General features: G+C 42.4%; 2 protein-coding genes across 3 annotated transcripts in view; one reads left to right on the forward strand and one right to left on the reverse strand.

The window, feature by feature from the left end:
- Positions 1–7,324, reverse strand: LOC119728084 (ubiquitin-conjugating enzyme E2 L3-like). The gene is made up of 4 exons (XM_038200161.1): positions 7,202–7,324; positions 3,783–3,878; positions 1,779–1,965; positions 1–374 (listed from the first exon to the last, which is right to left on the reverse strand). The coding sequence occupies exons 1-4, from the start codon at positions 7,298–7,300 to the stop codon at positions 220–222; spliced, it is 537 nt and encodes a 178-aa protein (XP_038056089.1). The 5' UTR covers positions 7,301–7,324; the 3' UTR covers positions 1–219.
- Positions 7,318–17,870, forward strand: part of LOC119728065 — a 23,513-nt gene continuing 12,960 nt past the window's right edge. Inside the window, exon 1 of one of the 2 annotated variants that reach the window (XM_038200150.1) lies at positions 7,318–7,397. The gene's annotated coding sequence lies outside the window, so the exon portion shown is untranslated. Of the gene's footprint in view, positions 7,398–7,442; positions 7,875–17,870 lie in introns of those variants that run through there. The other variant, XM_038200144.1, reaches the window with a different exon arrangement.

Here is a 17,870-nt window from a genome sequence, read left to right on the forward strand (position 1 = left end):
AAAAAAAATTACACAACAAAATGTTTTACTTTAACTCTGTATGACAGAGAGCATGAGCCATTCCTTGCCATTAAAAAAAGAACACAAGGAATGCGCTCACACCAGAGTAATTTTTCATCGTATCTGTGTCTACTTTTTTTTTATACACAATGTATTTCCCCCGCCCCGTTTTGCACCGAAGCGAAACGTTCCCCGACAGCCATTTTGTCAAACCATCATCTACGACGCCGGACGTTTCTCCGAGTATTTCTTCGTGTGATCTTCCGCATTTTTGAGAAACTTCTTCTTGTCTTTTGTGTACTCTTCTGCTAGGTCGCCACGCAGCGGGTGTTCCGGCTCGGGGTCGTGGACGAGGGCCACTAGTGCCTGAATTACTGTGAAGAGGAAGAAAACAAAAAGTACAAAAAAACCACAAGATTATAGAAACATCAACAAAAAGTCTTCTACTGCTAACTGTGTGAACCCATCAGGACACAAAATCAAGGGCACGGGCACAGAGATCACATGCCCATATTAGTCTTTCTTATTCTTAATCTTACTGATCTCCAAATCCGCCCAGCTGGTCGCCCACTGCTTCACTTCAAGGATGTGTGCAGGAAAGACCTAAAGCTGACTGAAATTGACACAGACAACTGGGAGACAATCTCAGATGACCGCGACACCTGGCGCAGAACAGTCAGAAAGGGAGAGGCGAGAAGAAACACCCAACTGGCAGAAAAGAGAAGCCTAAGCAAAGTCAACAGTAGAACCCACCACCCTCTTCAGACTTCACATGCAGTTGGTGTGGAAGAGAATGACACGCCAGAGTAGATCTGCAGAGCCACTAACGGAGTTGCTTACAACAGGATTGACTGCTAAGGGCTACCATTGTCTTTCAAGACAGATGCCACAACAACTGATCTCCACTAGATTAACAAGTGGTGCCCTCAGATAAAAACTGATCAGCCAGTTGAACCAAGCCCTGCAGGCTCTGTGTTCAAGTGGTAAAACATCTGCACTAAAAAGCGGGAAGTCGTTGGTTCGATTCCCACCCGAGTGTTAAGGTTATGATATTTTTTTTCACCTACAAGCTCTCAGATAGTACTGTTTCTACAGCGCTTAATAAAAATTACAAAGGTGAAGGGCTAAACCCACTAGACCACCATTGTAGTTTTCGTCACTGAAAGCATTAGATCAATGATTAAATCTGTGGCTCAACCCGGCAGAAGGTGAAATTAAACAAAAACTGCTCAGACAACCTAACATAATCAATTTTCCACGGTCCAATGAAGACGGTTATATTCCCACACTAACTTGGAATGAGCTTACACATAAATAGACTGAGCACACAATTTTTGGAGTTCAGACAAATATGGTTCATGGTCAGAAAAAGTTTAACCCTAACCACCCCAACTCCATCAAAATCCATCCCCCCATTTTGGTGGATTTTGGGGGACTTGGTCCAGAACGCCTGGCGTGACTAAATATTGATGGAGTATGATGGACTTGTGCCTAATGGCCTGAAACAGTGCTAGGGGTATCCGATTGATTTTGCCTAGCTTCCTGTACTGCTATTGTGATAACAGCCATGTGTAGCAAGTCCATGAATGTCAACCAGTGCGTCAGTGGTGGATTCCATTATGTCATTTACAGTTTTGTATTGGACGCACAGTGATTGATCGATTTTGATGGACTTGGTCCAGTTCCTAGTAAAAGACGCTAGGGAGTTAGGGTTAATGTAAAATCAGTAATTTCAAAATCTTGAAATGGTATTGAAGCTAGGACGAGCCGACACTAACCTTGATCTGTCTTGGTAGCAGGCTTCCAATTCTCCGGGCTGATGATGGGTAGGCAGATCTGACCCTTCTCGTCGATGTTCGGATGATAGATTTTGGTCTTAAATGTGATTTTTGGTGGCTTGAAGGGATACTCTGCCGGAAAGTTGATTTCAATCTTGAAGGCCCCCCTGTTGTAAGGTGGGTTTTCCTGGTGAGCGGAAACAAGGATAAAGAAACACAAGGTGAGAAACACTGACCCTAAACCTCCCGAATGCAACACTGTACAACAGGTGTGAAAGTCTGTGGAATTTTTCTGCATTAAACCATCAACACCAGTGCATACAGCGCCAATTCTGAGACAATGAGAGGTAGTCCCATTAAACAATGCCACTACTGTATCCTGTTGCAGTAGGCAACGACAGACCACGGATCCTAGACACCAGGATACATGTAAACGACTGTTCTGAGTTTTAGAGAGATGTGATGCCGAAACCGATGAAACAAAAGCGACATTTCATTGTTCATCTTATAGCTAAAGATATTGTGCTCGGCATTACAATGGTTATCACTTATCAGAATTAAATAATAAAGACCCAAAACGTAGACTCATCAATATTCAAAAATATAATTCCCTGGCCTGACAGACTTAGATGCCAGATCGGGCGCAGAGCCTTGCAAATCTGAAAGCCAACGCGTGCAGTGGTCTTTGTTGACAAGTATTCATGGTATTTGCCACCAGTACGGGTCGTTATCACGCGTCTAACCAGGAGTTGGGCGAGTCGTTAATCCTTATGTGTAGGATCCGTGCACAGACTCTGAGGCAGTTTGGTAACTGCTTGCAAAATGAAAGACAAAATGAAAGACAAAATGCGTCGCTACAACAGTACTACTGCACATTGTAACGTGCAAACAATTTTCCATTAGTAAAATGCAGAAGCCCACCTAGCATCTATGTGTAACTCTTGAGCAGGCAGGTCTGGCTGCCGTTAAGGAACGCAGCCACCGCCTCCGTGGTATGGACTTGCATGAGTTTGAAAAAGGAAACTTGGGCCGAACGTGCTTGACCTATACATGGTTCTGACCGAGAGTTTGCTGGGGGATCGTCAGCCAGATCACCATGTCTACTCATTCTTTGGGTACTGATTTGTCCCCAGTGACTTATGTGGAGCACATCTTCTGGCAGGCCGCTGCCTTGGAACAGGAGGGGGATGGGGCGGGCAATGCATCTGCCGAGGAGAGCGCCAGCAGCATCGAGTGTCAGCAGCATCAAGTGCTGTGGCCTCTCGGTCTGGCGCAATGAATTCTTGGCAATACTGCAGGTTGTGGGTTCGAGGCCAGCCTTAAGGTTGAGGTGTGTGTGCCCTTGGGCAAGGCACTTTGTAACACTCATTGCTTCTCCCCACCCAGGAGTAAATGGGTACATCTGAAGACAGAGATGGTTATTGTGGTTGATTTTTGCTGTTTACTCCCCAGGGAGCTGAGATTGTCTTTGGAATGTTTCATTGGCCAATGAGCAGGACCATAATGATGTAGCGCCTTGAGCGCCAATAGTGGTGGCTACATTGTATGTGCGCTTTATAAATACACATTACTATTATCGAGCCTGATGATGAGACAGCAGCAGCAGCAGCAGCCGCGGATGTCGAGGAAACAGAACCAGAAGACTCCCCCTGTTTCCCCGAGACGGCGGCTTCGTGGTGTGACACTGCTGCTCGCACTGTCGCACAGAACGAGAGATCTGCGTTGCCAGAGGGACAGACATGTCAACGCTCTCAGCTGAATCATGGCGACAGTGATGATCACTGATGAGAAGTTGTCTTGACACTTCGGGTGTATCCATATCAGTGCCGTGAAAGTTTGTTTTTGGTGAGAATAATGACATTCTGGTGTCCAACAATTCACGTACATCATTTGGCACTGCCTTTTTGGTCGATTTGAAGCAGTCAGGGTTAAACCAAGGAATTCATTATATATTCTGCTTCTAACTGAGGAAAAGTTAAAAAGAGAAGTTATGTAGATACTTACGGGAACTATGAGGCCCTGCCAGTTTAAGATGTTTGTTTCATCTACTTGTATCTCTCGGAAAATCTTTAGATTTGAAGCTCTAATGTCATTTAATTCCTGCAGAATGAAAGGCAAAATAAGAACAAGCACATATTACTGTTAGACACGGCATTTAGTATCAACCCCAACCTTCCCAAATCCTTCAAAATCCTCTTTGCAAAATGAAGGATTTTGCAGGATTGAGGCTATATGGCAAAAATGTGTGGTAGATTTTGGAGGATGCACTGTGCCAAGGTCGTAGGCTGGACCTTGTGTTTATGCTCAGCCGTGCATGAATTAGGCCCAGATTATGCTTGAAATCCTCCGCACTGCTCCCGGATGTCACTGGCTCTGCCTCAATATACATGTATTGACAGTGATTGCTGGAGGAGTTTGCAGGATTGAGGCAGTGGTCACCCCCCCCCCCCCCCCAAGGACCACATTCAAGCAACAATGGAGGAATTTGCAGGATTGAGGCTGTATACAATTTTTGCATGGAGGCAGTTGGAGGATTAATATGCAGATACATGTATGTCACAGATAGAGAGGGCAGGATATTGAATTTTGGAGGGAAATTTAAGGGTAAAATGATGGTGACAACGACAAAACACAGCATGAAAATAAAGATGGGCATCACCGCGATGTACAATGTACCCTGAACGCGCCAAGCGCGCTGAATCGCATGACACCAACCGCTAAATAAAATCGTAATTTCTACCACAAAAGACTGTTCAAAATCACAAAAAAGGGGTCATTTAGAATTGAGAGAAGTCTGATGGTCTGATGTAACGTTAGGTTAAACTTAAAATGGTCATTTTAGTAATGATAAAAAAGTTCCCACCCTTGCTGACCGACTCTAATTTGGTCGAAAGTGACGAAACTATTAGACATAAAATTGAAAGAGGGGCCCGTAGGCGTAACTACACGATCGCCACATTCATGGTATAGGCCTATTTTATTTTATTTGTAACCTTACTCGTCAAATATGTTTTCCTGAAATGGAAACGGTACAGTCTACTTAATGTCATATGGCCTAAGTCAGGAATTGTGGGGGCGCTGCCACAGTCGTTTTCCTAGTTCCGGATTTTTCCTAGTTCCAGATAGCCTTCAAATAAAAACCTACCTCTTTTGGATTAGTCACCAATAAAAAAAATTTCTGACGATGTGCATTTTGAAAAGGAAAATGTAAGCTCCTTGATACACCAAGATTTTTCCGATAAAATCTTTAAACGAGGAATTTTTGCCAGATTTCCGACTCGCAATTTGACATGTTTGGACGATTTGTGGAAAATCACAGGAGCTGCGAATTGACGATAAATGTTCTCCTCGGTATATCACTTGTACCGTGTGATTTCGAATATTTTGTTCATACACTACAGTTGTATAAACTCTGCCATCGAATGCTTGTTGAATCAAAATAAGTTGTAAAGTCTCTAATTTTTTTTAAAATTCGCCAACGAATGACCGTATGCTTTTGCCTAGTTCCAGATAGCGCGTGCACTTACGACCCAACTTCACGCGCGTTAATCGATTTTGTGTGACGTATTCTGTGCTGGGTCAAAGATTTTCGGTCCGTGCGTGAGTTCCAGCCGTTGCGCTGCAGACAAAAGTTTCAAAATCATTTACGTTTTTTCCTCTTTTTAAAATTTGCTGGAATTCTCTTGAATGAACTATTTTTGGTAAATGAAATAATACTTTATCAGAAAACATGCTTGATTCAGTTGGTTCTGGCTGAAAAAAATGATTTTCTCGCGTGATTTTTTTTTTCGCGTGAAGCATTTTTGATCGATTCGGAACTGATTGAACCAATCCGGAACTAGGAAAAGTGACATCAGTACTTTGACGTCGTTAAATCAAAATAAAAAGAGCTTAAATTTTGAATGGTCTCTCGGGGACTCTCTCCATCATATCACTCAAGGTAAACTTTTTAATCAATGTCACTTGAATTTGTGGAGTAGTTGAGCCAAAAGCAGCCTGAATGATGTTTGCTATCCGAAACTAGGAAAACGACTGCACCACAACCTCGTCCCCAGGGTGTCGAGCAGTACACGCCCATCACTACCTGCTCTCTCACCCTGGTATTGGATCATTTGCATGTGCAAGATTTGTGAACACGTATGCAAATGAGGAACAGTCTGGTGCGTGGATATGCGTTACATTACTATTAGCGCTTGTTTTTTTGTATGCGGTGTCTGGGGTAAAAACAGTGTCAATTCGTCGCAGCGCGAGCATGGCGTGAATTACAAAAACACGATTTATTTAATTAAACTGTTACGATCTTATCGAAATGATGCAGTATCACATTTAATAATAAGGTAGTGGATATTTTGCCGGAGGTAACGCCGGCAAACTATCGTTTACTAAAGCTTTGCCGGCGGCAATCCTTATCAACAGAGAGCGCTGTACTCTTTAAGATAGGGCTGAATTATAACATGTATTAAATTCCCACCAAAGTTGTGTAGCACAGTCGGTGCAGTGGTTAAGCAATGGCTCTAGTGAGTGGGATGTCCCGAGTTCGAATCCTGATGCCCGCCACAATTTTAAGGGTTTTTTTTCCCATCCCCAAATAAATAAGAATATTCTTCTTTTATTATTTTAAAATGTCTCAAAACATTTTATTGCAGAGTATTACTTTTTCTTTTTCAGATTTGTGGCTCTGGAGGATATTTTTAAAGGGAAATAAAGTCCGAAATTATAAAATGGTCTGATTCCCATCTTGTAAATACAAAAATACAACGATAATATTGGCATGGAGCCAGACTAAACTTTGTCACCGGAAAATGTTTCAGTACAAAAAACCAGTAACTGCGCATGTTCAGTGCATATCCGGCAAACTAACGTTTACTGAAGGTTTGCCGTCTCCGGCAAAATATCCACTGCCTAATAATAATATGAACAAATTGGAAAGGAATTGAGTATTTTCAAGTAGGGCCTAGCCCTAGCTAGGCCTAGGCGTGGACGAATGATCGCGAAAACACGTAGGCCTACTGCACATTTTGAATAACTACACCAAGTAAGTAGGCCTACACGATAAAAATCCATTTCTAGCCAATTGCGGTATCGAATCAGGATAGGCTACAGGAAGAAAGTTTCCTATCCAGGGCTTACTATCTTGACTATTGGAAACGCAGTTGGAAATAAAGTAAGTACTACTACTGGGGACGAGGTTGACTGCACCAGTACATGCAGTAGCCATGTCCATCATGGAAATTTACATTTTTTACAAGCACAGTCCATGGCAGTCAATTTACACCTGCAACAAATACTGAAAACGGAAAAATTATTTCTGTCAAAAACAGCAAGAGCAACCAGCGAAGACCTAGTTATTTTTTCCTGCATTAAATTTTACTCAATTCTGAAGAAAACTGTCACAAAAGGGAGGAAAACGAGCTTTACTTTACCTTTCCTAATCTCCTGGTGGCTGCCATGATGTTGCAAACCGGACCTAAATTGGGTTTTTCACTGGTTTCCTGCAAATCTTCAATGCGTTTTTTTACCATTGCACTGCTAGCCAACCAGTGAACGCACGCCCTGACAACTATTTCACCGGCATTTTTCTCGCCAAATCTCGTTCATGTGACCAAAAATATTAGCAGGGTAAGTGAATATAATTTTGTTTTGGGGATTATGAACTTTCTGTTTTTTTCTATGGAAGCTGTGAAATTTATCTTTCTTGATATTTTCTTGAATTTTATGCAAGAAGACTACTGTGGTCGTCGTATTCTCGTTTGCGCGAGAAGTTAATACGGAAGTGACTTGTGCAGGTACGGAGCACACAGCGCGTACGTACGATAATGTAGTATGCGAAGTTTTGCGATATGCGAGTCGAGTTACGTACATGTACAGCATGCATGTACGTACGTAGTACGGGTCCGTAGGATTTACACCGTCCGTAGTACTCACTTTGCAAGTACGTACGTCATGTGCATAACGTCTTGTAACGTACGTACGCGTACCGTACATGTACGTCTAGCTAGCTAGCCAGTGCATACAATGTTCGACGTTTGGTGGCTGCGAGTTCTCAGGGTTCTACATATTACTTTATCCGTGAACTGGTGATGAAAGCATTAAAAGGTAGGTCTAGTATTGGTCAAATCATCGAATGATCAGGCACGAGCCATGACACTGAAAGCTTAAGCTACCATGCATACCCAACGGTATTTGATATTTCCAAATGTTTGAAATGTGATGGCACGAAAACGATGGCCGATGGTAAATAACAACTCCACGCACCGGAAGTGTGCAGTGAAGGTATAGCCTGTGCAGAGTGGATGCCTTGTGTACGTTTTGAACCGAAAAAGGAGATCGTGTAGTGAAGGGCCCCACTTTAGTTTTGATATATCATGGAGGAATAAGGGAGCAACTTAGTCCGAGTAACTTGGACCCAACTTATCGCCTTTTTAAAAATTTGGACATGGTCTAGCTGGAGTTACCCAGCCCTGAGTTTTATCATTGGGTTGTCTATTAGGGCTGGAGCGCATTTTTCTCGTAACTTGTAGTATTTGCAAACAAAAATTGGAAAATGTTCAATTTTGTCCCCGTTACACACTAATTGCAACTGCAACTCACCCCAAACTTGCCTGGAATAACCATTACACAGGTCCTTGAAGTAAAAAACGATCCACGATGAAGATTCAGCCTACAATTGCAGTGAAAACAGGAGGAATAACCGCTAACTTGACAACCTTGCTGGATTGGCCAGGACCGCTATTGGTTTTGTGCACAAAAAAAATTGTGTACAATGAATGGCGGTCGATTAACAGGCACAGAGAGCGATCGCTGTCAACTACTCCTTTTGCCGGCTGCGCTGGCTGTTGGCGCATGACGTCACGCGGAAGCGTAACACCCGATGACTGTTTCATGCACTAGTATAAGGTTTACCACTCGCATCACAGCTTTGGTACTGGAACCGCAACCAATAGTGCATGAAACAGTCATCGGGTGTTACGCTTCCGCGTGACGTCATGCGCCAACAGCCAGCGCAGCCGGCAAAAGGAGTAGTTGACAGCGATCGCTCTCTGTGCCTGTTAATCGACCGCCATTCATTGTACACAATTTTTTTTGTGCACAAACCAATAGCGGTCCTGGCCAATCCAGCAAGGTTGTCAAGTTAGCGGTTATTCCTCCTGTTTTCACTGCAATTGTAGGCTGAATCTTCATCGTGGATCGTTTTTTACTTCAAGGACCTGTGTAATGGTTATTCCAGGCAAGTTTGGGGTGAGTTGCAGTTGCAATTAGTGTGTAACGGGGACAAAATTGAACATTTTCCAATTTTTGTTTGCAAATACTACAAGTTTTGAGAAAAATGCGCTCCAGCCCTAATAGACAACCCAATGATAAAACTCAGGGCTGGGTAACTCCAGCTAGACATGGTCTGGCGATAGTAGGGTCCAAGCCCATTCCTCGACCTAGACAACACAGTCACTGACAGTGACAGTCCCAAAAACCAACATTTTCCAACAAAAAACATCAGATTTCACCTTCAAAACGGCCTCCAAATTACTAGATATGTCACTTGAGGTACAAGTAGACATAGATGATTAAGATGGTTGTACTTAAGTTTACTTACGATCTGGAAAAAAAGTGAAATTTTCCGTTCAATTCTGGAGACCCCCTCTGCCTAGGTTGTCGTTGTTGTGCTCACGTTCAAAACTGCATGATAATGGCGTCTGACCTCGACCTCATGCAAATGTCGTGCGGCGCGCTTGCGCATAATGCACTGCATATACACGGCAGATTCCCCTGCGCCGCGCCGACGACTGTTTCCTGATGTAGAGCGCTGTGTAAGTTCGCGGTACGCCTGGGAGTCGTGCTGGCTAGCCAGGCGCATGGCTGGCGCTCTACATCAGGAAACAGTCGTCGGCACGGCGCAGGGGAATCTGCCGTGCATGCAGTGCATTATGCGCAAGCGCACCGTCACGACATTTGCATGAGGTCGAGATCAGACGCCATTATCATGCAGTTTTGAACGTGAGCACAACAACGACAACCTAGGCAGAGGGGGTCTCCAGAATTGAACGGAAAATTTCACTTTTTTTCCGGATCGTAAGTAAACTTAAGTACAACCATCTTAATCATCTATGTCTACTTGTACCTCAAGTGACATATCTAGTAATTTGGAGGCCGTTTTGAAGGTGAAATCTGATGTTTTTTGTTGGAAAATGTTGGTTTTTGGGACTGTCAGTGACTGTGTTGTCTAGGTCAAGGAATGGGCTTGGACCCTACTATCGCCAGACCATGTCCAAATTTTTAAAAAGGCGATAAGTTGGGTCCAAGTTACTCGGACTAGGAGCAACTATAGAATGCAGGGCCACGCCGAAGCAAGGTTTTTTATTGTGCCTGGAGGCGTGGATGGAATAGGAGTAATAGATATGCAAACCTGCAAAAAAGTGCTAAGTACAGCGAAGGAATGCACTGCACTTGTCTTCTAAGCTTCTCATGAAGGATCGGAAGGGAGGGCGTGCTTGTAAATGTGTTGGGGGCACTGTCTGGAGTGGCGGAGGCGCGGAGTCTTGGAGTCGCAGAATCGCGGAGACGCGGGGCACTGGAGTGGCGGAGGCGCGGAGTCGCAGAGACTCGCGCCGATAGAGGGCGCAATTCTCGGCGGAATTTTTTGAGAACGAAGCATCCATACCCATTTTAAATGGGCGCGCAAATTAGGACATGTAGGAAGGGAGGAGGGCGACGGGGCACTGTCTGGAGTGGCGGAGGCGCAGAGTCTTGGAGTCGCAGAATCGCTTTAAATGGGCGCGCAAATTAGGAAGGGAGGAGGGCGACGGGGCACTGTCTGGAGTAGCGGAGGCGCGGAGTCTTGGAGTCGCAGAATCGATTTAAATGGGCGCGCAAATTAGGAAGGGAGGAGGGCGACGGGGCACTGTCTGGAGTAGCGGAGGCGCAGAGTCTTGGAGTCGCAGAATCGCTTTAAATGGGCGCGCAAATTAGGAAGGGAGGAGGGCGACGGGGCACTGTCTGGAGTGGCGGAGGCGCGGAGTCTTGGAGTCGCAGAATCGCGGAGACGCGGGGCACTGGAGTGGCGGAGGCGCGGAGTCGCAGAGACGCGCACCGATAGAGGGCGCAATTCTCTGCGGCTCCACGACTCCACGATCGATTTTCGGAGGTAGGTCGACTGCGGTTCCACGCCTCCACGCAGCCGTACGGAGGCGCGGATGTAGAGTAAAGTGGCCCTGCATTCTATAGTTGTACCGGAATAAGAACATAATTAAAGTCAACAATTTTTTCAACCTAAGGCAAAGTACAAGCAGACTTCTCTTTTAATTCTGATGAGTAACAGAGTAATGACATCATTTTTTTGGGTCATTTTGAACAGTTTCTTGGTGTAGAAAATTGTCTTATGCATTTTACGGTTCGTGCCATGTGAATCAAAGCAGTTTGCGTGTTGCGTTCTGTTGTCTGTATCGTCGTTTTTTAGACCCAGCTCCCCAGTAATTTTTCTGACAATATTTACAGGCGATTTCCTCATTCAGGCCCGTTCATCCTACTCCTAGATCTATGAGGCTCCGCGTGAGCGGAGAACTATGCAGCGGAGCCTCATAGATGTAGAAGCCCGCAAAATTGTCTGCAGCACAAAACACTAATAAAGTACAAAAACGTCCATCAAAATGCAGACATTTCACACAGAACCGCTGCACAGTTTGCCCCTATACTCCGTACTTTACCTCTTGACATACTCACGTATCTTGGGCACAACTAACATAGGTGGATTCTGTCGGTTTTTAGGCCAAAATGATGAAAAATATGCCCTTTCCGCACTGAGCCAACCGAACACTTGAAACGTGCATGCATATGATCGAGCGATGATTTTCGGTTCACTCGGAGCGCGCCGCGGGGGGGTACGGTACATGCACTTGTACGCATGCACATACTATCATTTCGCCTGTACCGTACCCCCCGCGGCGCGCTCCGAGCGAACCGAAAATCATCGCTCGATCATATGCGTGCACGTTTCAAGTGTTCGGTTGGCTCAGTGCGGAAAGGGCATATTTTTCATCATTTTGGCCTAAAAACCGACAGAATCCACCTATGTTAGTTGTGCCCAAGATACGTGAGTATGTCAAGAGGTAAAGTACGGAGTATAGGGGCAAACTGTGCAGCGGTTCTGTGTGAAATGTCTGCATTTTGATGGACGTTTTTGTACTTTATTAGTGTTTTGTGCTGCAGACAATTTTGCGGGCTTCTACATCTATGAGGCTCCGCTCACGCGGAGCCTCATAGTTCTAGGAGTACGTTCATCCAGCGTTTGTAACTCAACAAACTTATGCGGATCACTAGCCCATGTTGGACGACGTCTTTATTGCATTACCCATTGCATTTATACCCATTGCATTAAGACTGATTAATAAAATCTATAACCTTTACATTCACAAGATGTACATTTTCAGATCCGAAATTCTTGTGACAAAGTTTGATAAAAAAAAAAAAACTATTCCCACTCATATGATTGTTTTTATGCCCCGCGGCGAAGCCGAAGGGGCATACTGTTTCCGCCTTGTCCTTCCGTGGGTGGGTGTGTGGGTGGGTGTGTGGGTGGGTGGGTGGGTGGGTGTGTGGGTGGGTGGGTGTGTGTGTGTGTCCGGACAAATCTTGTCAGCGCGATAACTTGAGAAATACTTAACATATGAACTTCAAATTTGGTTTGTGGATTGTTCTTGGTAATCCTAAGAAGCCTTTTGCATTTGGGGCCAAAAGGCCAAAGGTCAGGTTCACAGTGGCTAAAACAATAGAAATCTTGTCAGCGCGATAACTTGAGAAATAATTAACATATGAACTTCAAATTTGGTTTGTGGATTGTTCTTGGTAATCCTAAGAAGCCTTTTGCATTTGGGGCCAAAAGGCCAAAGGTCAAGTTCACAGTGGCTAAAACAATAGAAATCTTGTCAGCGCGATAACTTGAGAAATACTTTACATGTGAACTTCAAATTTGGTTTGTGGATTGTTTTTGGCAATCCTAAGAAGCCTTTTGCATTTGGGGCCAAAAGGCCTAAGGTCAAGTTCACAGTGGCTAAAACAATAGAAATCTTGTCAGCGCGATAACTTGAGAAATACTTAACATATGAACTTCAAATTTGGTTTGTGGATTGTTCTTGGTAATCCTAAGAAGCCTATTGAATTTGGGGCCAAAATGTCAAGGGTCAAGTTCACAGTGGCTAAAACAATAGAAATCATGTATTTATTCTGAGATTATAGGGATTAGGGATTAATTCATATAAAACCTACAGAAGACACTAATGCTGTCAATGAATGTTCCATGTGACCAAGGTACATGTAAGTTGATGTTAAAAGAGTGGTGTTATGTCATGGGAACTGTCACCGTTGCGGGGCATTTGTGTTTGTAAACACACCTGGCTTGTTTTTTTCAAAGAAGGCATAAACGGAGGATCAGTTTTGCTAACTGATTGATGCTGGTATCTGCAACTTGAGGGAGTTTGTTTTAAAATTGTTACATTGTTAATAATTAATGTATCATTCAACATAAAAGGTACATGTACTTGGCACCATACATGTACGTATAGAGCAAGGCACTATGTTGGCCCGAAAGTCATTTGTGCAGCATTTATTTTAAAATCTTCTTAACTCAAATTTCGTAAAATGCAATGGTGCACTATTTGAAAAGCAACAATCCCCTAGCCCGACTGCATCTGGCCGTACAGTACTATCGCAAGCTCTGTAGTACAGCCAAACAGCCAATGCTGAATGCTCCCCTAAACGCTGAACTCTGATGTAGCGATTTTGCTACCGATTTTGATCAAGCTGTACTACAGAGCTTGCGATAGTACTGTACGGCCAGATTCAGACGGGCTACAAATCCCCATATGATAACACATCAAATATTGTCTTAATTTGAAAGTAAGATGACGATGAAAATGCATTGACCATCTGCAGAAAGAAACTGTGAAAATGCGGTGTTCAAGCACTATACAATTTCTTCATAGTGTAAATTCCTATTCCAACATAGTGTAAATTGTTACTATATGTAGTGTCAAAAAGCATCAATACTCTCCAATATTCTCCATTTTTGACCACCTAAACATTTTGGAACCCAAACTTTTGTAAACAATGACAACTATTTTTGTTTTGCATTGTTCAGGAAGTCCTTGGAAATGTGCGGTATTAAAAAGAATTAATTCCTTTGAATGATTTCATGAGACTTTGATGAAAAATTCATCAAACGGATGTTGTTTTTTTCTGTTTTCCACCCTGTCATTAGTCCTGATCAGTCATATGATGTGGACTTTTTTTTTTCTTTCTGATTTCCAAGGATGCCAGTCAGTCCCAGACTGGGACCTTGAGTGCAGAAAAATGTGCAAATCAAAATCAGGCCAACTTTACTCTCCCTTTTAGCTGACAAAATTCTCCAAAACTTTTGGTGAGGCGAAAATAAAAAGAAAAGGTCCTCAGTATTTCACATGCCAAGTTTGAGGTCTCAATTCAATTTTTAAAGGAGACCTTTCTTCAACGATATGCTTCTGAGAGTGTTGCAAAGTGAATTCAATTTTGAGCCTAAGACTCTAGACTGGTACATGTTTAACTTTTTGAACAGATTGAGTAGTCTGGTGGCATGACTATGGCGAGAACGTGTAGAACGTGTAGAAATAGAGACTAGGTACCAGATGTTTCTTTTGACACAGTTGGTTGATGCAGTACTAAAAGGGTGTTGGATTGGTTGTTTTATGGGCTAGTCTATTTTCTTGTAAATTGCATTGGGACTCTTCATACATGTACATGTACATGTACGCAGTGTTGAGAGTCCCAAATGTTTGGACTTAGTCAGTCCCCGCCAAACTGTGTTGAAATGAATCATACTCACTGAATCATGGTCATGATGCTGGTTGCATAGGAAATTGTGAAATACATGTACATGTAGTTCACAGTTCACACAGTGCATGTACCCTACATGGATGTCAACTTTAATTAAGAGCATGCACCACTTGTGCTGTTAAACAAGTGCTGAAAATGTTGGTCATCAAAAATATCAGTAAGCAAAACATTAGCTGATGAGGACCAGTTGCAAGCAAAATACATAAATTGGAGGCCTTTTTGGCTGGTGACCTGTTTTTTTTTGCTAAGCAAATGTGTTGTGCTACAAAAAGCACTTTGAACTAAATAGTGTTAATCGGAAAGAACATTTGAAAGTAGGATATAAACATCCACACAACTATCCTTTAAGAACTTGGCGTTTTTGTGTTATTCCTGTATTATGTGTGCAAGAACGACTTTCGGGGTCCACTTTTGCGACCCCAAAGAGTCGAGCTAGTTGTGATAGTTGCAGAAACCTCAATGTTGCAATTGGTTTGTGTACAAAAAGTTGCCAGAATTTTGGATATTTTGCTGTCGTAAACTTTCTATTCTTTAGTGATTCATTGTTGTGTCAGTACACGGCAGTAAGCCAGTGAGCAAACTTTTCTCACAGACGTTTTCAATGAGCAAATTTTAGGGTTCACAATTTCAACAGAAAACACCTTATATAAACAGTGTCTTACTGAAATGACATCACAGCAACAGCACCCTCATTTGTCAGGAAAAGCATGGACAATTTAAAATGTTAAAAGAAGCGCACTTTTGAGTAAATTAATCAAAAAAGGGTTTCAAATAGTTTTCATGCACTTAAAGAGGATCAGAAAGTAGCACAAACTAAGTTCCTAAGAAATATTCACTTCATGGGCTTAATGTTTTATTTCAACCCAAAACCTCCTTTTTCCCTTTTTTTTGGACGCCGCAACCCTCTCAAGAAATGTTTTGTTGAAGGCACAAACATATATTCGCTTGCGGCGAGTAGACTGGCTCCCGATCCACACATTATTGACACTGATTGTGGGGCGGGAATCAGCCTACCCCACGAGAATGGAATTATTGTATGGCAGCCAATAATTAACAATTGCTAAGTAATAATTCAATTATTAAACATGGGCCGCTTTTTTTCAGTTGATGTCTCATTCAAAAGTGCATAACTTTTGTATTACAAGTTGATGCTAATTTATATCAGTTTAGAAAAGGAATCGGTGTACATGTAAATAGCACAAAAAATATGTACATTTCAAAATGTTAACTTCTAAAACGAAATCTGAGAAATGTTTCGATGTCTTTAACCAATAAAATCATGTATTTTTTTCTCATCCCATCTGACCAAATGCTTTCAAATTATTTTCTTTTGTGGATTTACGGTAGTATGATTTTTATAAAATATTTCTTTGAATAATGTCAGCACTATATGACACACATTTGTCCCTCCCCACAAAAGAACATTATGACGTAGAAACTTGATATATGTACAGGATATTTTGAAAAGCTTATTTCGTCGAAATCTTTGAAAGCCCTTTTCAGTCCGGTTTGTACACGTGCGTGTTTGTGATTGAGGCCTTATCACTCATCTTCTGTCACTCCCAATTTATGTCTGTTGACATAACTTCCTGAAGTATGTAATTTGTAGTATTATTGGCCCGTGTACATGCACGGATATCAGTGACTGCCTGCGCTTGCATTACAATGTGTGTCGAGTGTACAGTGTTGCATGTGAGTAAGGTTCATGCAGTTGTTGAAACACGGCCCCACGTACGGTACATGTATATGGCACTATAACGGCAGTTGTAATTTCCACAGTATAGGCCTACATGTGTACCCTGACGTCCGCCTAACATTTACTTGTATGCCGTGAAGGTCTTTCATGTTCAGGTAATAATTCTAATCCAGTTATAACTTTGTACATGTACACAAATGTATGTTGGGCATGGTATTCGTATTCACAATGCTTTGTGTAGAGCAAAGTTTTGGGCATGTGTTTTGTACAATGTACATTTTTGTACATTGTAAATCTGTGTTACACTGTTAGTCATACACGGCACGCACGTGCACATTGGCAAATTAGTTCGATTTCAACAGGGATTTGAAAAGTATAGTTGAGTCATATAATGTACGTGCTTGCAGAGCAACAAGGTACATGTACGTTATATTAGTATTGTGTCCATGTACACATGAACTGTATACATGTATACATGTACATGTATGTACACGTATGTACATGTACATGTATGTATGTTACATGCAGCTTGTATGGAATGTACATGTTTGTGTAATTTCTGTTATTACATGCTGTTGATGGATGTGATGTGGGACATGTCTTGGTGAAAATGACATCAGAGGTGTACATGTAGTTACACATGTCTATTTTGCCTCATTAATTGTCTTCAACCCATGCCAATGTGCATACATTGTAGGTGTACACTTTACATAAAAAAAAAAATTTCTTTAATGAGCTTTTCTCCCCATTTTGTGTGTGCAATAACAGAGTTACTTGTTGAATGTAACGCTAGGAGCAAAATGGATGGAAGTCATACAATTTGTATGAACTGCGAAAACATCAAAATGGGCATTAATTATTTTCAACCACGGTACAGCTTTTCTCAATAACGCTTCAGTATGCATGTACATGTACTGTACTGTATTAATTTAATGTACCGGTATATTAAAAAAAATGCTAAATATTCTGTACTACTGGGATGCAGTGATTGATTCGTTCAGTGCTGTATTGTAAAGAGTGCTTAGTTTATAATTTAATGGTGGGAGAAATCGGAGATTTCAAAATGCGGTTATCCGAATGTTTTCCAAACCGTCCTGAATCCTCCAATTTCAATACGATTTTGCACACCCCTTAGGGAGTTAGGGATAATGGTTATAATCTGATTTCACTGGAATTGCCCATTCAGCATGTTCAGCACACAGTCACCATGGTCACGCCAACAAAAAGCGGGAAGTGAGTGAGGTGTTGCATTCAGTGCCCTCCATAATGTCCCCAATGATAGGGTACATACATTTGTACATGTAGTTTGTGAGAGTCATTGGCCACTTGGCCTATTTTACAAAAACACACCAGAGTTGTGAAAAAATGGATACATTACATGTACATGTAGGAACTCTCTGTTCAGTCAAATGGGCAGGCTATTCATGAACCAAAAAGAACTAGTGAGTAAATGCAGTCACCATGGAGCAAATCGGGTGATGTTCCAGACATTTTCTTTAACTTGTTTCACACAAAAATGGAAAGCTTAAGTTTTTTCA

The sequence above is a fragment of the Patiria miniata genome, unplaced genomic scaffold (genome assembly GCF_015706575.1).
Source record: "Patiria miniata isolate m_02_andy unplaced genomic scaffold, ASM1570657v1 HiC_scaffold_1, whole genome shotgun sequence".
Taxonomy (NCBI): domain Eukaryota; kingdom Metazoa; phylum Echinodermata; class Asteroidea; order Valvatida; family Asterinidae; genus Patiria; species Patiria miniata.

Bases quoted from the DNA above. Each gene is read 5' to 3' on its own strand.
- LOC119728084 (XM_038200161.1), bottom strand. From the start codon at position 7,300: ATGGTAAAAAAACGCATTGAAGATTTGCAGGAAACCAGTGAAAAACCC. The intron at 1,966-3,782 runs GTAAGTATCTAC...TCCGCTCACCAG, and splicing joins GGCAGGGCCTCATAGTTCCC to GAAAACCCACCTTACAACAG. The intron at 375-1,778 runs GTTAGTGTCGGC...TCCTCTTCACAG, and splicing joins TGCTACCAAGACAGATCAAG to TAATTCAGGCACTAGTGGCC.